General features: G+C 42.2%; 2 protein-coding genes across 2 annotated transcripts; one reads left to right on the plus strand and one right to left on the minus strand.

Moving 5' to 3' along the window:
- Positions 1-698: 698 nt before the first annotated feature.
- Positions 699-3,547, minus strand: LOC103470792 (actin, cytoplasmic 1-like). The gene is made up of 9 exons (XM_008419460.1): positions 3,459-3,547; positions 2,846-2,970; positions 2,650-2,778; positions 2,341-2,451; positions 2,174-2,258; positions 1,931-2,092; positions 1,658-1,849; positions 1,390-1,571; positions 699-1,135 (listed from the first exon to the last, which is right to left on the minus strand). Exons 2-9 carry the CDS (start codon positions 2,966-2,968, stop codon positions 992-994), a joined length of 1,128 nt encoding a protein of 375 aa, XP_008417682.1. The 5' UTR covers positions 2,969-2,970; positions 3,459-3,547; the 3' UTR covers positions 699-991.
- Positions 3,548-9,680: 6,133 nt separating this feature from the next.
- Positions 9,681-13,154, plus strand: LOC103470791 (actin, clone 302-like). The gene is made up of 9 exons (XM_008419459.2): positions 9,681-10,328; positions 11,341-11,462; positions 11,531-11,653; positions 11,774-11,884; positions 11,962-12,046; positions 12,112-12,273; positions 12,344-12,535; positions 12,745-12,926; positions 13,002-13,154. Exons 2-9 carry the CDS (start codon positions 11,343-11,345, stop codon positions 13,143-13,145), a joined length of 1,119 nt encoding a protein of 372 aa, XP_008417681.1. The 5' UTR covers positions 9,681-10,328; positions 11,341-11,342; the 3' UTR covers positions 13,146-13,154.
- The last annotated feature ends 720 nt before the right edge of the window (positions 13,155-13,874 follow it).

The following is a 13,874-nucleotide window of genomic DNA, read 5'->3' on the forward strand; positions in this document are numbered from 1 at the left end:
AAAATTCCTCAGACTCAAATCTTAGTTTTGGTTCCTGAAACATTTAAAATCTGTCATTTTATAAACATTAACCAGAACAGATGATCATCCTCTACTGCAGATACATTTCATAACTCAAACATTTCAACATTTGGTTCCTCATTAAATATTTCTGCTTTATAGCACATCTTAAGTTAAACTTTTACCTGTGCAGAAAGTTTAATACCAAGAAATTGTGTCAGTTTAGGTGTTTTCAGTTCTAGTTGTGGAGGAGATTCATTTTATATCGACTCAGATTTATAATCTAATCAGGCTGATATTTGGTCAGGATGAGTTTCTGTCATGTTTAAGTCTACAGAACAAGAGGAAGTTGGTCAAGAGCCAAATGTAACTTATAGGATCTGGCTCCACACAACATTCAGAGCATTTATACTCTGGACAGCAGCATCATTATCAGCTATAGGACTTTATTCAGATGTAGATCAGCCCAAATTGCCCTAGTTGGTAAACTGACCAGTAGATGGCAGCAGAGGGCCTGAAGACCCTCAACCTTTAGTCCTGCTGATGGAGCTGATTTTAAGTCAGGCAAACAGACCAGAGTACTATAACCATCAGGTTTACTGCAGGCAGTTTGATGGGCTGATGAAAAACTTCAGAAAGTCTGAGCAAAAACTGATTTCAGACAATAAAAAGGAAAAACAAAAAGTAAACAACTTTAGTACCACGTGTAAACATTTTATTTCAGATCATGAATTTTACAATGATTTGGAAAGTTTCAGTTTTAATGCATTCAGTTCCTACAGAGAGAGTTGATCCTGATGATGTTGGACTGAACCAGGTGGAGAATCTGAACGAACTGAGTCACGACTTGAAGTTTCTGTTCATGTCGGGCTGAACTGTAACCGTCGCTGGTTGATCTTGTACGGATGTTTCAGTCTGTTTACACAAGATGAACCGACGACCTTCTGACTGGATGCAGCAGGTGGAAAGCAGCCGGACCTCTGGGACGACCTTAGAAACACTTTCTGTGGACGATGGCTGGACCGGACTCGTCGTACTCCTGCTTGCTGATCCACATCTGCTGGAAGGTGGAGAGAGAGGCCAGGATGGAGCCGCCGATCCAGACCGAGTACTTCCTCTCTGGGGGAGCGATGATCTGTGCAAAGAGACACAAGGTCAAGAAAAACATCAAGTCTGAGACGACGTCTTAAATGAGCCATGAAAGACTCCAGATTAAATCTGCATTTTGTGATACAAGCTAATGAGACTCTTTTAGGATCAAGTTTCATTTCTTCATCGTCTGGAAACTTGTTTCAAAATAACCAGCTGCAATAAGTTCCTGGATGACCTTTGACCTGTAAACTCTTCCAGGTACAACCCCTGCAGGTCAGTGAGGTCCAGCCGTCATACCTTGATCTTCATGGTGGGCGGGGCCAGGCCGGTGATCTCCTTCTGCATGCGGTCAGCGATTCCAGGGTACATGGTGGTGCCGCCGGACAGGACGGTGTTGGCGTACAGATCCTTACGGATGTCCACGTCGCACTTCATGATGCTGTTGTACGTGGTTTCATGAATACCAGCAGACTCCATTCCTACAGACGAGAGGCATCGGTCACTGACGTGGCACCAGCAGGAACTTAAAAACCCAACAGATCTGAATCATTGAGTCGTTACCGACCGAGGAAAGACGGCTGGAAGAGCGCCTCTGGGCAGCGGAAACGCTCGTTGCCGATGGTGATGACTTGGCCGTCAGGAAGCTCGTAGCTTTTCTCCAGGGAAGAAGAGGAAGCTGCCGTCTGCATCTCCTGCTCGAAGTCCAGAGCCACATAGCAGAGCTTCTCCTTGATGTCGCGCACGATCTCACGCTCAGCTGGAGGTCAGGATGAGAGAGGAAGGTCATTCAGAGCCCAAGGCCCAAACTGGGGCCCGTTTCATTCTGACCGTTCTGTACCGGTGGTGGTGAAGCTGTAGCCTCTCTCCGTCAGGATCTTCATCAGGTAATCTGTCAGATCTCTGCCAGCCAGATCCAGACGCAGGATGGCGTGAGGAAGAGCGTAGCCTTCATAGATCGGGACGGTATGGCTGACGCCGTCACCAGAGTCCATCACAATACCTGAGAAAGATTAGAGAGTACAACTCAGTAAACGAATCATTTCAGAGCCCAGGTCCGTTTGCTCCGTCTCATCATCCTGACCTGTGGTTCGACCCGAGGCGTACAGCGACAGGACGGCCTGGATGGCCACATACATGGCAGGAGTGTTGAACGTCTCAAACATGATCTGGAACAGAAAGGGTTAATCTCACTGCTGGTCACAGATGAACGAGCAGAAAGTCTCTCCTGTGAACTGGGTCAGAACCCACCTGGGTCATCTTCTCCCTGTTGGCTTTGGGGTTGAGAGGAGCTTCAGTCAGCAGGACCGGATGTTCCTCTGGAGCCACACGGAGCTCGTTGTAGAAGGTGTGATGCCAGATCTGAAGGGGTCAGGGGTCAGACATTATGAAGATGCCAAACCTTCATCACCAAGTTATAGAAGCTTTTGTACCAGAACTCAGAGCTTTAAACTCAGCCATGGTTTCCTGCTATAGTCACTGATGAACAGAAGGAACGTTAAGCTAACTGGTGGAACCAACATGCTAACAGGTCTGCACCATAACCTCAGGTTAGCTCACCTTCTCCATGTCGTCCCAGTTGGTGACGATGCCGTGCTCGATGGGGTACTTCAGGGTCAGGATGCCCCTCTTGCTCTGGGCCTCGTCTCCCACGTAGCTGTCCTTCTGGCCCATCCCCACCATCACACCCTGCACACAGACCCAGAATCAGTCAAACTGTCACACCTGAGGCTGATGGAGGCGGCCCGGTTCCTACCTGGTGTCTGGGTCGCCCAACGATGGAGGGAAAAACGGCCCGAGGAGCGTCGTCCCCAGCAAACCCGGCTTTGCACATACCGGATCCGTTGTCAACGACGAGAGCAGAGACATCGTCCTCCATGTCTGAGGAGAAACGACACACGGTTTGATTCCTCAGCTGGTTTCAGCCTGAAGGCAGGATGTGATGAAACGTTTCACCACACCCAACTTCCTGTCTGGTTCCTCAGGCTGAGGGGAACCAGGCTGAGGGGGAACCAGGCTGAGGGGAACCAGGCTGAGGGGGAACCAGACTGAGGGGGAACCAGGATCAATTCAGAAGATTCCCTTTATACGGTTCTATGAAGGTTTAACTGAATTAAAGAGGAATTTAACTCCAAATAAATACATGAATTTTATATATAAATAAACAGGTAAAACTAAACCACCACATTTTAAGCAGAGTAATCCTCAAAACGTGTTTTTTTTAAACAAACAAACATTTGAACATTAAAGAGTTTTGTTAAAGACATTAAACACACAGCAGGACATTTAAAGTTCACCAAGATTAAATCTGTCAGATTCTAAAATCCATAATTTAGCAGCTGAATCATATGATCCAGGCCGCCTCTTACCTGTCCAGGTGAGTCCAGGTGAGTCTCAGGTGTCTGTCGGTCTGTCGGCTCTTTCCTCTCACTGCTGCCTCTCAGCTGCTGCAGCTCCGGTTTTATCTGCTCCGCCTCACTGAGGCGTTCTCCATAAAAGGTAACGTTCTCTCAGCTCGCAACCTGATTGGTCCAGGTGAGCAGATTTCTCAGCTCGCGCCCTGATTGGCTGGAGGGAGTGTCAGTCATTTCTCCCATCAGAAACAACCTGGAGGATTTCTGACTGAATTTCACCTGAGATGGAAACTTCTGATTGGCCTGAAGAACCAAAACTAAACTGGAAAAAGGTAAAATTATTAGAGAAACGACCCAGAAACAGGTAAAATCATTTTATTTTCAATTAAAACACATTTATGATGGGATTAAATCAGAGAAAAGCAGCAGATGTTTGGATCAGATCATTATTGAATAATTATCAGCTGGAGAATCAGAATGAAAACAGCAGAAACAGAAATAAATTGTTCCCTTGTTGAGTTCAGGAAGTTCCAGCATTTAGAGAAGTTTGCTGAGGTTCTGCAGGAACCGGGTCCAGAGGACGGCAGAGGTTCTGGATCTCTGCAGGTCTCTGCATGTCGCTGAGCTTCACCTTCATCCTGAGGTAAAAACACAACGATTCACTGAACCCTGACAGCAGAATATCTGCAGGAAACCAGGAAACGTTTAATTCAGATCTAAATCCGGATTCAGGTCTGAACCAAACTAAACTCCTTCATCTCTGCTGGTTTCGTTCTTTTCACTTTTATCCATGTATTTTTTTCTTGCTGCTGTAAAACTGGAACTTTTCCTCACCTTGAAATTTTCCCACATTTCCAAACGGAAACCTGAAGTTTCATCAGATTCTGAGCAGAACCTGCAGCTTCAGTTTCATCTGATAAATTCAACATTCAGTGAAATAAATGAAAGTTTTCTGATAATAATCTGATCCAGATGATCAGCAGGTCATGACTGTCAGACTGAAGCAGGAAAAGTTTCATGTTTTCTGTTCTTCAACCCACCAGGTTCTTCTATTTCATTTATATCTATATCAACAACAACATGGTGTCACTGATGGATGTTTCTGCTGATCCAGTGACTCATAGTGACCCAGATATTATAATTAGACTGATGGAGTCAGAAATGTTGAAACTTCAGTTTGTTTCTGTTGCTCAATGAAACCATCAGATCCTGATGGAGCTGGAAAAATACAGTTTGATTCATGAATACATTAAATTAAAACAGTCAGGGTTAATATTTAATCTTAACAAGATCATTTTTAACATTATTTTCCCTCCAACTTCTCCAGATTCAGGTTTACAATAATATAACAGAACAAAGATGTTTTACTGGCTGAACCTTAAGAGGAAAAGACATGAAGTTATAAACTTTAAAATGAAAATAAGTATTCTTAACATAAAGTGTTTTGTATATTAATTATGCTTAATTTGACACATCGATTTAAAGTTTTATTTTAGTGAAAGGCAAAGTTTTAATAAATTATCATCCATCCACTGGATTCCAGCTCTGAAGTTTCTTCCTCTGGTTCTGTAGATCAGCTGCTGGGTTTGGGTCATCGTTCTGCTGATGACCCAGGTTGACCTCTGTTGACCTCTGTTGACCTCAGGGGTCGGCTGCTGGACAGCAGGGCTCAGAAAACACTGAGGCTCCTCATCCTGAGCTGTTCTTCTGATCAGAGGGAAGTTTTTTCTCCTCCAGTCGTATTTATTCTTTTCTAATCCTCCTGTCCTGAACTTTAACCTTTGACCTCCTACCTGCTTCCTGTAGAGTCTGAGGTGAAGCTCTTGGGTTTTGGTTTTGTCTCTGGGCTTCATGCTGTGAATCATCAGTCTGGATGTTTCTCTTTCCGTCCACATAGGAAAGTTTATCATCGTTTTTTTCTCCTGCATGGAAACAGTTTTAAAAGATTCAAGAGTTAAAAACTTTGGTCTCACAAATTCATATGAACAGTGAAAACGTCTCTTTGTGAAAAAGCTGAAGTATTAGCCCAGCTGCTGACCTGACCTCTGACCCCAAACACATCAGATTCCATGTTTGTCTCGTAGTTTATTAGTTTTATAACCTGAAGGTCTGAATATGTTCTGGTTCATATTCAGTGTTTCTGTGTGAATGAAAACATTTCTAAATGTTGTGGATGGTGGAGTTTTTAAAAATGACAACATGATTTAGAAAAACAGGTTTCCATGGCGATGAGGTCTGTACTGGTGCAGCAGCCCTGATAGAAACGACCTTTGACCTCTCCCTGACCGTAACCAGCCGCCGTCGTTGCTGATGTCGTGTTTAAACTCCTGAAGCCTCCAGAACAGAAACTGATGAAATCCTGAAGGTTTAACCAGCAGAAGATGATGAAACTAAAACTATTTCAGAATCTGTAAAAACGAAAACATTTTATTTTCCGTCATCAGATCTTAAATCCATGTTTACATTCTGATCAGATCTTCATAAAGTTTCTGGTTTAATGTTGTTTCTATGTGTAACTCCCTTTCTGCAGATGTTTTCAACGTGTTCAGACACGTTTCTGATCCAGACTCAATAAAACTGAACAGATTCTCATCGTTTCACTCTGAAGTTTTTCCTGTTTCTGTTTTAATTCTAATCACTAAACATGTTAAAGTTCATAAAAGGTTTTAAACTGTTTGCTAGAAGCTGCAACATGTTTTCAGTTTCATGCTGTGGGTCCAACCTGCCAACCAGGTGAGGCTGAGGCTCCGCCCCCTCAGCTCAGGCTGGAGCTGCTTCCATCTGTCCATGTATGGACTAGACCAAACCTGCAGCAGGGAGGAAGTTCACATTTCATAACTCAACAGTTTAAAACACATTTTATCAGTTTACAGAGAAAATGATCTCATCATCAATCGACTCATCAGCTAAACTTTAAATTAGTTTATTTAAAGAACCTTTAAACTGTACAGAACAAATAAATGATTCTAATCTGATCTAATCTAATCTGAAAATGGTTTTAATGTTTCCTCTGTTTACCTTATATGGACATAAAGCTTCAAACCTGCAGAGCCACAAAACTCTGAACTTTAATCCTCATAACAACAAACTAACCAAACATCAGGATCATCTGTTACATCGACTGAAACACTTTTTGTTACATTTTAAAACATTTTATGTAAACATGCAGATTATTAAGATTCATGTTTTAGAATTAAAGAATCATTTTTGGATCAAACAGGAAAAGAAGCTGAGATCTTTGCTAGTGAAATAATTTTTGCTTCATGGATGAAGAACAAAACATAAAAGTCTGATTGTTGAAGCATTTTATTGTTTTATCTGTAAAACTTTGATCCTCCTGCAGCGTCTCAGTCCTGAACTATCGGATCATAAATCTGGAGCGAAGCTTCGTTTCCCATCAGGCTGATGAGATGAACCCCTGGATGTAGCCGACATGCTGCAGAGCTGCAGCCGCTGATCCACATCTCTGATCCGCTCTCAGCTCCTCGCCACATTGCCGACATTCCCAGCCGGTCTGGACCTGCAGCCTGGGCGGTTCTGCCTCCTGCTGCCTCTGGATCTGATTTACATGCAGAAACGTTCAGACCAAAAAAGGTGAAAACGCAGCAGCAGCTTCCAGGACTGGATGCAGCAGCTTCCAGGGAATCCTCCACGGCTAAACCTCAAAACCTACAAGCTGAAACATGAAGGAGATACAATCCTGTCAGAGAGCCGGTTCTGCTCGGTTCTGTTTGGTTCTGCTCGGTTCTGTTTGTTCTGTTTGGTTCTGTTTGGTTCTGCTCGGTTCTGTTTGGTCTGTTCGGTTCTGCTCGGTTCTGCTCGGTTCTGTTTGGTTCTGTTTGGTTCTGCTGAGGAATGCTGACATGTTTCTGATCCACAGATTAAACTGGTTTTATCTCTTTTTGGTTCATTTTCATTTTATTCGGCAACAAAAGCATGAAAAGAAGGAAATGATGAGAAAATATTCTTTGAGTTGTTATTGTTGTTGCATGTTGCTGCTGCTGAGGTTTTTATGTTTGTGATAAAAACATGAAACCAGAAAAAGTTCTGCAGGTTCTGAGAAACTGAACAGGTTCAGCTGAAACTACAAACCCTCTGAGGAAACGAGGATCTTATAGAAAAGTTCAATTATCCAGTTAATGATTCAGTGAAGGATCTGGTTTCACTGGTCTCTGCTGCTGCTGCTGCACCATGACAGACAGGAAATGACTTCACACAGCAGTGACCTCTGACCTCTGATGGACATGAATCCTCATGCAGGCCTGGCTTTCACCTGTTCCACCTGTTGGCCTCAAGGAGGCGCTGCAGCTCATCACAACACGCCTCTGGACTCCATGAGGCAAAGTTTAATATTTAAATTATATTATTAAAGGTTTGTGACATCATTACTGTCGTTGTCTAATATTCATAACGTCCTGCATATTATTAATGTTACTGTGAAACTTTAAAGGGATGTTCAATAAACTCAGATCACATCTGAATATGAACCTGATTTATTATTTTCCATTCATATCCTTCTGATTATTTATTTTATTGTGTTTTATTACTGAAGTTGTTTTTAAAATTCTACATATCTACAGGAGCTGCTTTTAATGTTGTTAATGTATATAATGTGTATAATAATAATAACATTTATGCTTCAGTTCGGTATTTAAACTCTGATCTGAAGTTATTAACATTTTTCCAACATTTTGATTAAATATTCTGAGAATTTTGTGTGATTAAATCTGAATCTGGTGACTTTTAACCATCCAGACGTTTGGATTTCCATGCTTTATGTTAGCCTTCCTGTTAGCATTAATGCTAAGATCCTCTGAACACTGATCTGTCCAACTGAGCCGCCGTGTTCCTGAACGCATCACCAGGATGAAAACAGGTCAAACATTATCATCACCATTTTAATCTACATCTGATCATTTCATCAATAATTTGATCTGTCAGAAGATCCTGTGAAACATGATTAAAGTTTATATGATTAAACTGCAGATTAAACCTAATATTTCTCCTTTTTTATAACAATTAACTCCTTATCGACCAAACGGGACGCAGTGTTCCTGGGGGAACACGGCGGTTCCTCCAGACAGAACCGTGTTGGAGTCCAGGGCCCTGCGGAGGTCCAGGTCACGGTTTATGATGCTGCTGCAGGTGGTCAGGTGAATCACATACAGACACATCTGACCTGCAGCAGGTGGTCTGGAGTGTTTCCTGTCTTTAAATGACCTGGTGACCTTCAGCTGTGACCTTTAGCTGTGACCTTCAGCTGTGACCTCCAGCTGTGACCCCAGGAGGCCTAGCCTCTGCTGCAGTAAAGGGTTAAAATATGTATTTGTGTTTGACGCCTGCAGTAGATTTATTTAGACTATAAATGGACGTCAGAAACTGTTTCAGGGAGGAAACAGAAACTTTAACCTGAGGAGGGAGATGAGAAACAACTGCTGCTGATTCAATCAGTCCTGAGATAAAACAACCTGAAGGCCTCAGTTTTATCACTTTATTACTTTTATTACTTACTTTAACGTAGTTAATGAAGGAGCTTATATGTTGATAAATTTTCAATAAATGCTAAAACAGCAGCAGGAGGAGCGTTAAAGTCATAAAACTCACAGGAATCGTGGCAGCAGTCGTTTTACCTGGAAAACTGAGATGGTTGTCATAAAGTTTCTGCTGAGTCATAAAATCAGATCAAATCTACATTTTGTTCCCCTGATAAAATATGACGGCATGTTGTGATATTAATTCTCTACATTTTAACTGATTTGTGGTTGTAGAGGGTGAAGATAAACGCAGGAAGACCAGGATGTGGATGAAAACTATGATTTAATGAAGAATCCAGAAATAAAGAGTCCAACAGGGAAACAGACTCAACGGCATAAAACCACGAGGACAAAAACACAAAAATACAAGAAACACAGACAGCAGGTGGGATAAATCCACAGGGAGGAGAGAGACTCACAGAAAAACCAAGAAATAAAGACACAGAAACACAGATCAGCACATTAACAACAGGATCAATGTGGTGAAAACTGCAAAACAAAAACAAATATAAAATACAAATGAGGCTAAAATCATTTTCTATAATTACAATAAAAGGAACAAGTTCATATTTCAGAAAATGCAAACAAAGATCAATAAATAAAACCATCCAGAGCTGGAAAATAATGAGAAAAATCTAATAAAATGAAAATATGATAAACTATTTGTTAGATCTCTAAACACATCAAATAAAATCAGAAAAACTTCAGAAAAATAATTTCTCTCACATTCTGAGCTGCTCTCAGTTTTCCAGCAATATTTAATCTGAATAATCTGAATAATATTCAGATTATTCCAGAACCATGTGTGAATTTTGAACTAATAAAATAAAGATTGATGAGATTTTACAACTAATACAGATTTATTATGAGTTTACTCCATTTATTTATTAGCTTCACTCCAGCTGACAGGAAGTCCGTCAAACAGAAACTCCCTTTATTTACACAGGTAAGCATGAACAGCTGTTTCTCTGCAGTAACTCGGTTCACTCCGTCACGCCCCCTAGTGGTCAGGTCACATGATAGTAGAAATACCTTCTGTTGGAGGTTAAAGTCCAGCATCGAGTTTCTTTCTCTGCTTTAGTTAATAATCAGTTTTTATCACTGATCTCCACAGCAGAAAGAGTTCATTATGAATGACTCAGCATATTTCAATAACAAGCTTTTTATGAATTTAAATGATTTATTGTTTATATTTACTGTAGTTTTAATGGCTCTGGATGCAGTTCCACACAGTGACCAGCAGGGGGTGGGCGGTGTTCCGTCTGAGTCCATATGACTTAAAAACTGAACAAAGTTCATTTATTATCGTCTCACCTACAGGAAGGTGAAGCAGGGAGCTCACCTGGAGCAGGTCGGTGTCAGAATGTGTCTGTTTTTCATTTCCTGTGTTTTAATAGAGAAAATGAAGAATAATATAATTTAATTAAATCCATGTTTAGTTCAGGTAAAACAGTCATTTCTGTCTGCCTGAAGTTTTTAACCCTGTGATATGAGGAGAAATGATTTTTGTTCTGGCTGATGGACTCAGATGGATTCTGGTTCTGACCCACTGATTCTGAGGACCGGACCCAGCAGAACCATAATCTGACCCCAGACCAGATTATGGGGAGAATTTCCTCATCAACTCATTTTCTCAACAACCTAATTTAGAAACTGAATTAATCTTGTTTTATTTCAGTCTTGATTAAAGCTGGTTTTTATAACTGGACTTGGTCCCATTGGACCGAAACTCGATGATTCATTTCATCGTAAAACAACTCAGGTACATTTAACTGAGCAACACTTTGGGGGAAAGTAGAACAGAACGGTACATTTTACTTAATATCAATATTAACTATTAACTATTGCTTCTCTTACTGGAGTAAAATGTCTGGATTTTCTACATTAAATGTGATTAAATTGATTTAATGAAGAACAAACTGAAATGATACAGAAACACCTAGAAATGTGTTAAAGTGAGGCATCCTGTTCATACACCAGCTTTGTTGTTACAATGTTATTTTCTAGATATGCACATTTATATATTTTGCCTGAGTGATGATGCAGTAGATGAACTCTGACCTGATTACAGTTTTATTATCCTCCTCTTACTGTTTCATTTCTTCTTCATTGTTTTCCTGTTTGCTTCTCGTCTTTTCAGTGATTATTGATGCTTCACTTTCTACTTTTCATGGTTTCTAAAACTGTTTTAGACCTTTATGTGTCAGTTTATGATCCACAGGAGTCCAGATGTTTCCTTTATGGTCTCCAAATCAGATTTAAATGTTTTTAAACGTGACAGAATGTCAGAGTTCAAATCCTCCATTTCTCATTCAGTTAGTGAGGAAACTAAAAGCAGCTTTAATCTGAATGTTTTGTTTCAGAAATGGAGAAACAAGTCGCTCCTGTCGTCATTGACAACGGCTCCGGTTTCATCAAAGCTGGTTTTGCTGGACCCGATGGTCCCTGCGCCGTTTTCCCATCGGTGGTTGGTCGGCCCAGGCAGGTCAGAGGTCAACTCTGCATCTCAGGGCTGCAGGAGAGGCGGTGGGTAGATGACCTGTCTGTCTGCAGGACGCGGCTGGAGGACAGAAGGACAGATTTATCGGAGCCGAAGCTCTGAGTCGCAGAGACCTGCTGACCGTGAAGAATCCCATCGAACGCGGCGTCATCGTGGACTGGGACGACATGGAGACGGTGAGGACAGGAACCGGCTTCATTTGACTGATTATTATCAGATTATTATCTAAATTATCAGATTATAGATGAAGATTTTCTCTCATCTGCAGCAGAAACTCATCCTCTGTGTGTTTTCAGATCTGGCATCACATCTTCTCCAACCAGCTTCATACTGACCCAGTGAAGCATCCGGTCCTGCTGACCGAGGCGCCGCTCAGCCCCAAACCGAACAAGGAGAAGATGACCCAGGTGAGTCCGGTCTGACTCCATCACCATGGAGACAGAATCAGATCCAGAGCTCCTCCTAACACCTCTGGTCTGGTCAGGTGATGTTCGAGGCCTTCGGCCCTCCTGCCCTGTACCTGGCCATGCAGCCGGTCCTGTCCATGTACTCCTCTGGCCGGACCACAGGTGGATGAACTCTGCTGGATGTATCTGATGTTCCTCCAGGTTTCTGATCGTGTTTCATCCTGAAGGGATGGTGATGGAGTCCGGTGACGGCTGCAGTCATGCCGTCCCGGTGTATGAAGGCTACGCTCTGCCTCAGGCCGTCCTGCGCCTGAACCTGGGTGGAGCCGACCTGACCGACTACCTGCTGAAGCTCCTGGACAGCAGAGGACTCAGCTTCAGCGCCGCCGGTTTGTCGAACCTTCAGCTGATCTCCGGACAGCAGGATGTTCATGCTGACGGCTCTCCGTAACATTTCAGGTCAGCGTGAGATCGTCACCGACATGAAGGAGAAGCTCTGCTTCGTGGCTCAGTACTTCGACCAGCAGGTGAAGACGGCGGCTTCTTCCTCCACCCTGGACAAAACCTACAAGCTTCCAGATGGACGAGAGATTTCCATCGGCGAAGAGCGGATCCGATGCCCAGAGGCGCTGTTCAAGCCCGAACTCATCGGTTTGTAACAGATCAACTGTGAACCAAACAACCTGCAGAAACCTGGTGGAGGAGACAGAGATCAGGACAGAGTGAAAGAATCCAGACGGTGTTTTAACCAGAAACCTGTCTCTTCTCGCCTCTTTTCCTTCTCCTCCTTCTGTCTCTCCTCTCCTCTGTGAATGTTTTTAGTTTCTCCTCCTTGCTGACTGAAGTCTTTGTGTTTCTAGAAATGGATTCCTCTGGCGTTCATCAAACCATCCACAGCAGCATCATGAAATGTGAGCTGGATGTTCGTAAAAACCTTTTCTCCACCATCCTGCTGTCTGGAGGCTCCACCTTGTTCTCTGGATTCTCTGATCGCATGAAGAAGGAAATCTCTCGGCTCGCCCCGCCGGGCGTGAACGTCCAGGTACAGGTGGTTCATTTTCCTTACCAACCACAGATCAGATACTTTAACTAGGCCGTTGTGTCTTCATGTCTCCAGATCATCGCTCCTGATGGGAGGCAGTTCTCCGTCTGGAACGGCGGCTCTATCCTGGCCTCGCTCCCCTCCTTCCAGGAGATGTGGATCAGCAAACAGGAATACGATGAAACCGGTCCGGGAATCGTTCACCGTAAATGTTTCTGACCTTCTCCTCCATCGGCTGGTCGACATGATCAGCCACCTGCTCCGACCGTCTGAGAGGATCTGGACTGAAACATGTCAAACAAAATCAATGGGTTAAACATAATTAAAGGTATAAAACTGCAGAAATGTTTCCAAATCCATCTGCAGGAGCCACTAGAGGGCGCCGTGGTCTGATTGGGTTGGTCTCACTGTATTCATGATTCAAAACCATCTTATATACGCTGAGGGTTGATGAGTTTACTCTGATATTAAATATAAAATGACATCACTGATAAAAATCTGAGTTCTCAGTAAAATAAAATAATGTGTTTTATTAGGAATAGATGCATAACTGATGGTTATTTAGCAGCTTTTCATCAACTTCCTGAGCTGATTAGAGTCTTTAAAGATTTTACAAAAATTTTTTAACCTGAATGAAAACAAAAATGTCAACTAAAATGCAATTTTTTCAGGGGTTTATCCTGAAATAGCATCTGAAATTGTTGTTTTATGTAGCTTCATAGCTCTGGAGAAACTTCTGTTGTTTATCCAAACTTCAATATTTCAATCATAAAGAAATTAAAAGCTGTAAAACCTTTTATCCATATCATTTTTTGACTTAGTTTAACTTTATTTCTAATCTCTGTAAATTCAACTCCTGGAAGAAAATTACATTTAATAAATCCAAATAATTCATTATGATTTATATCATTATATTTGGTCCTAAATGAAAGTAAGGTGTTTATAAAA

Source organism: Poecilia reticulata, linkage group LG9 (genome assembly GCF_000633615.1).
Source record: "Poecilia reticulata strain Guanapo linkage group LG9, Guppy_female_1.0+MT, whole genome shotgun sequence".
NCBI classification, from domain to species: Eukaryota; Metazoa; Chordata; class Actinopteri; order Cyprinodontiformes; family Poeciliidae; genus Poecilia; species Poecilia reticulata.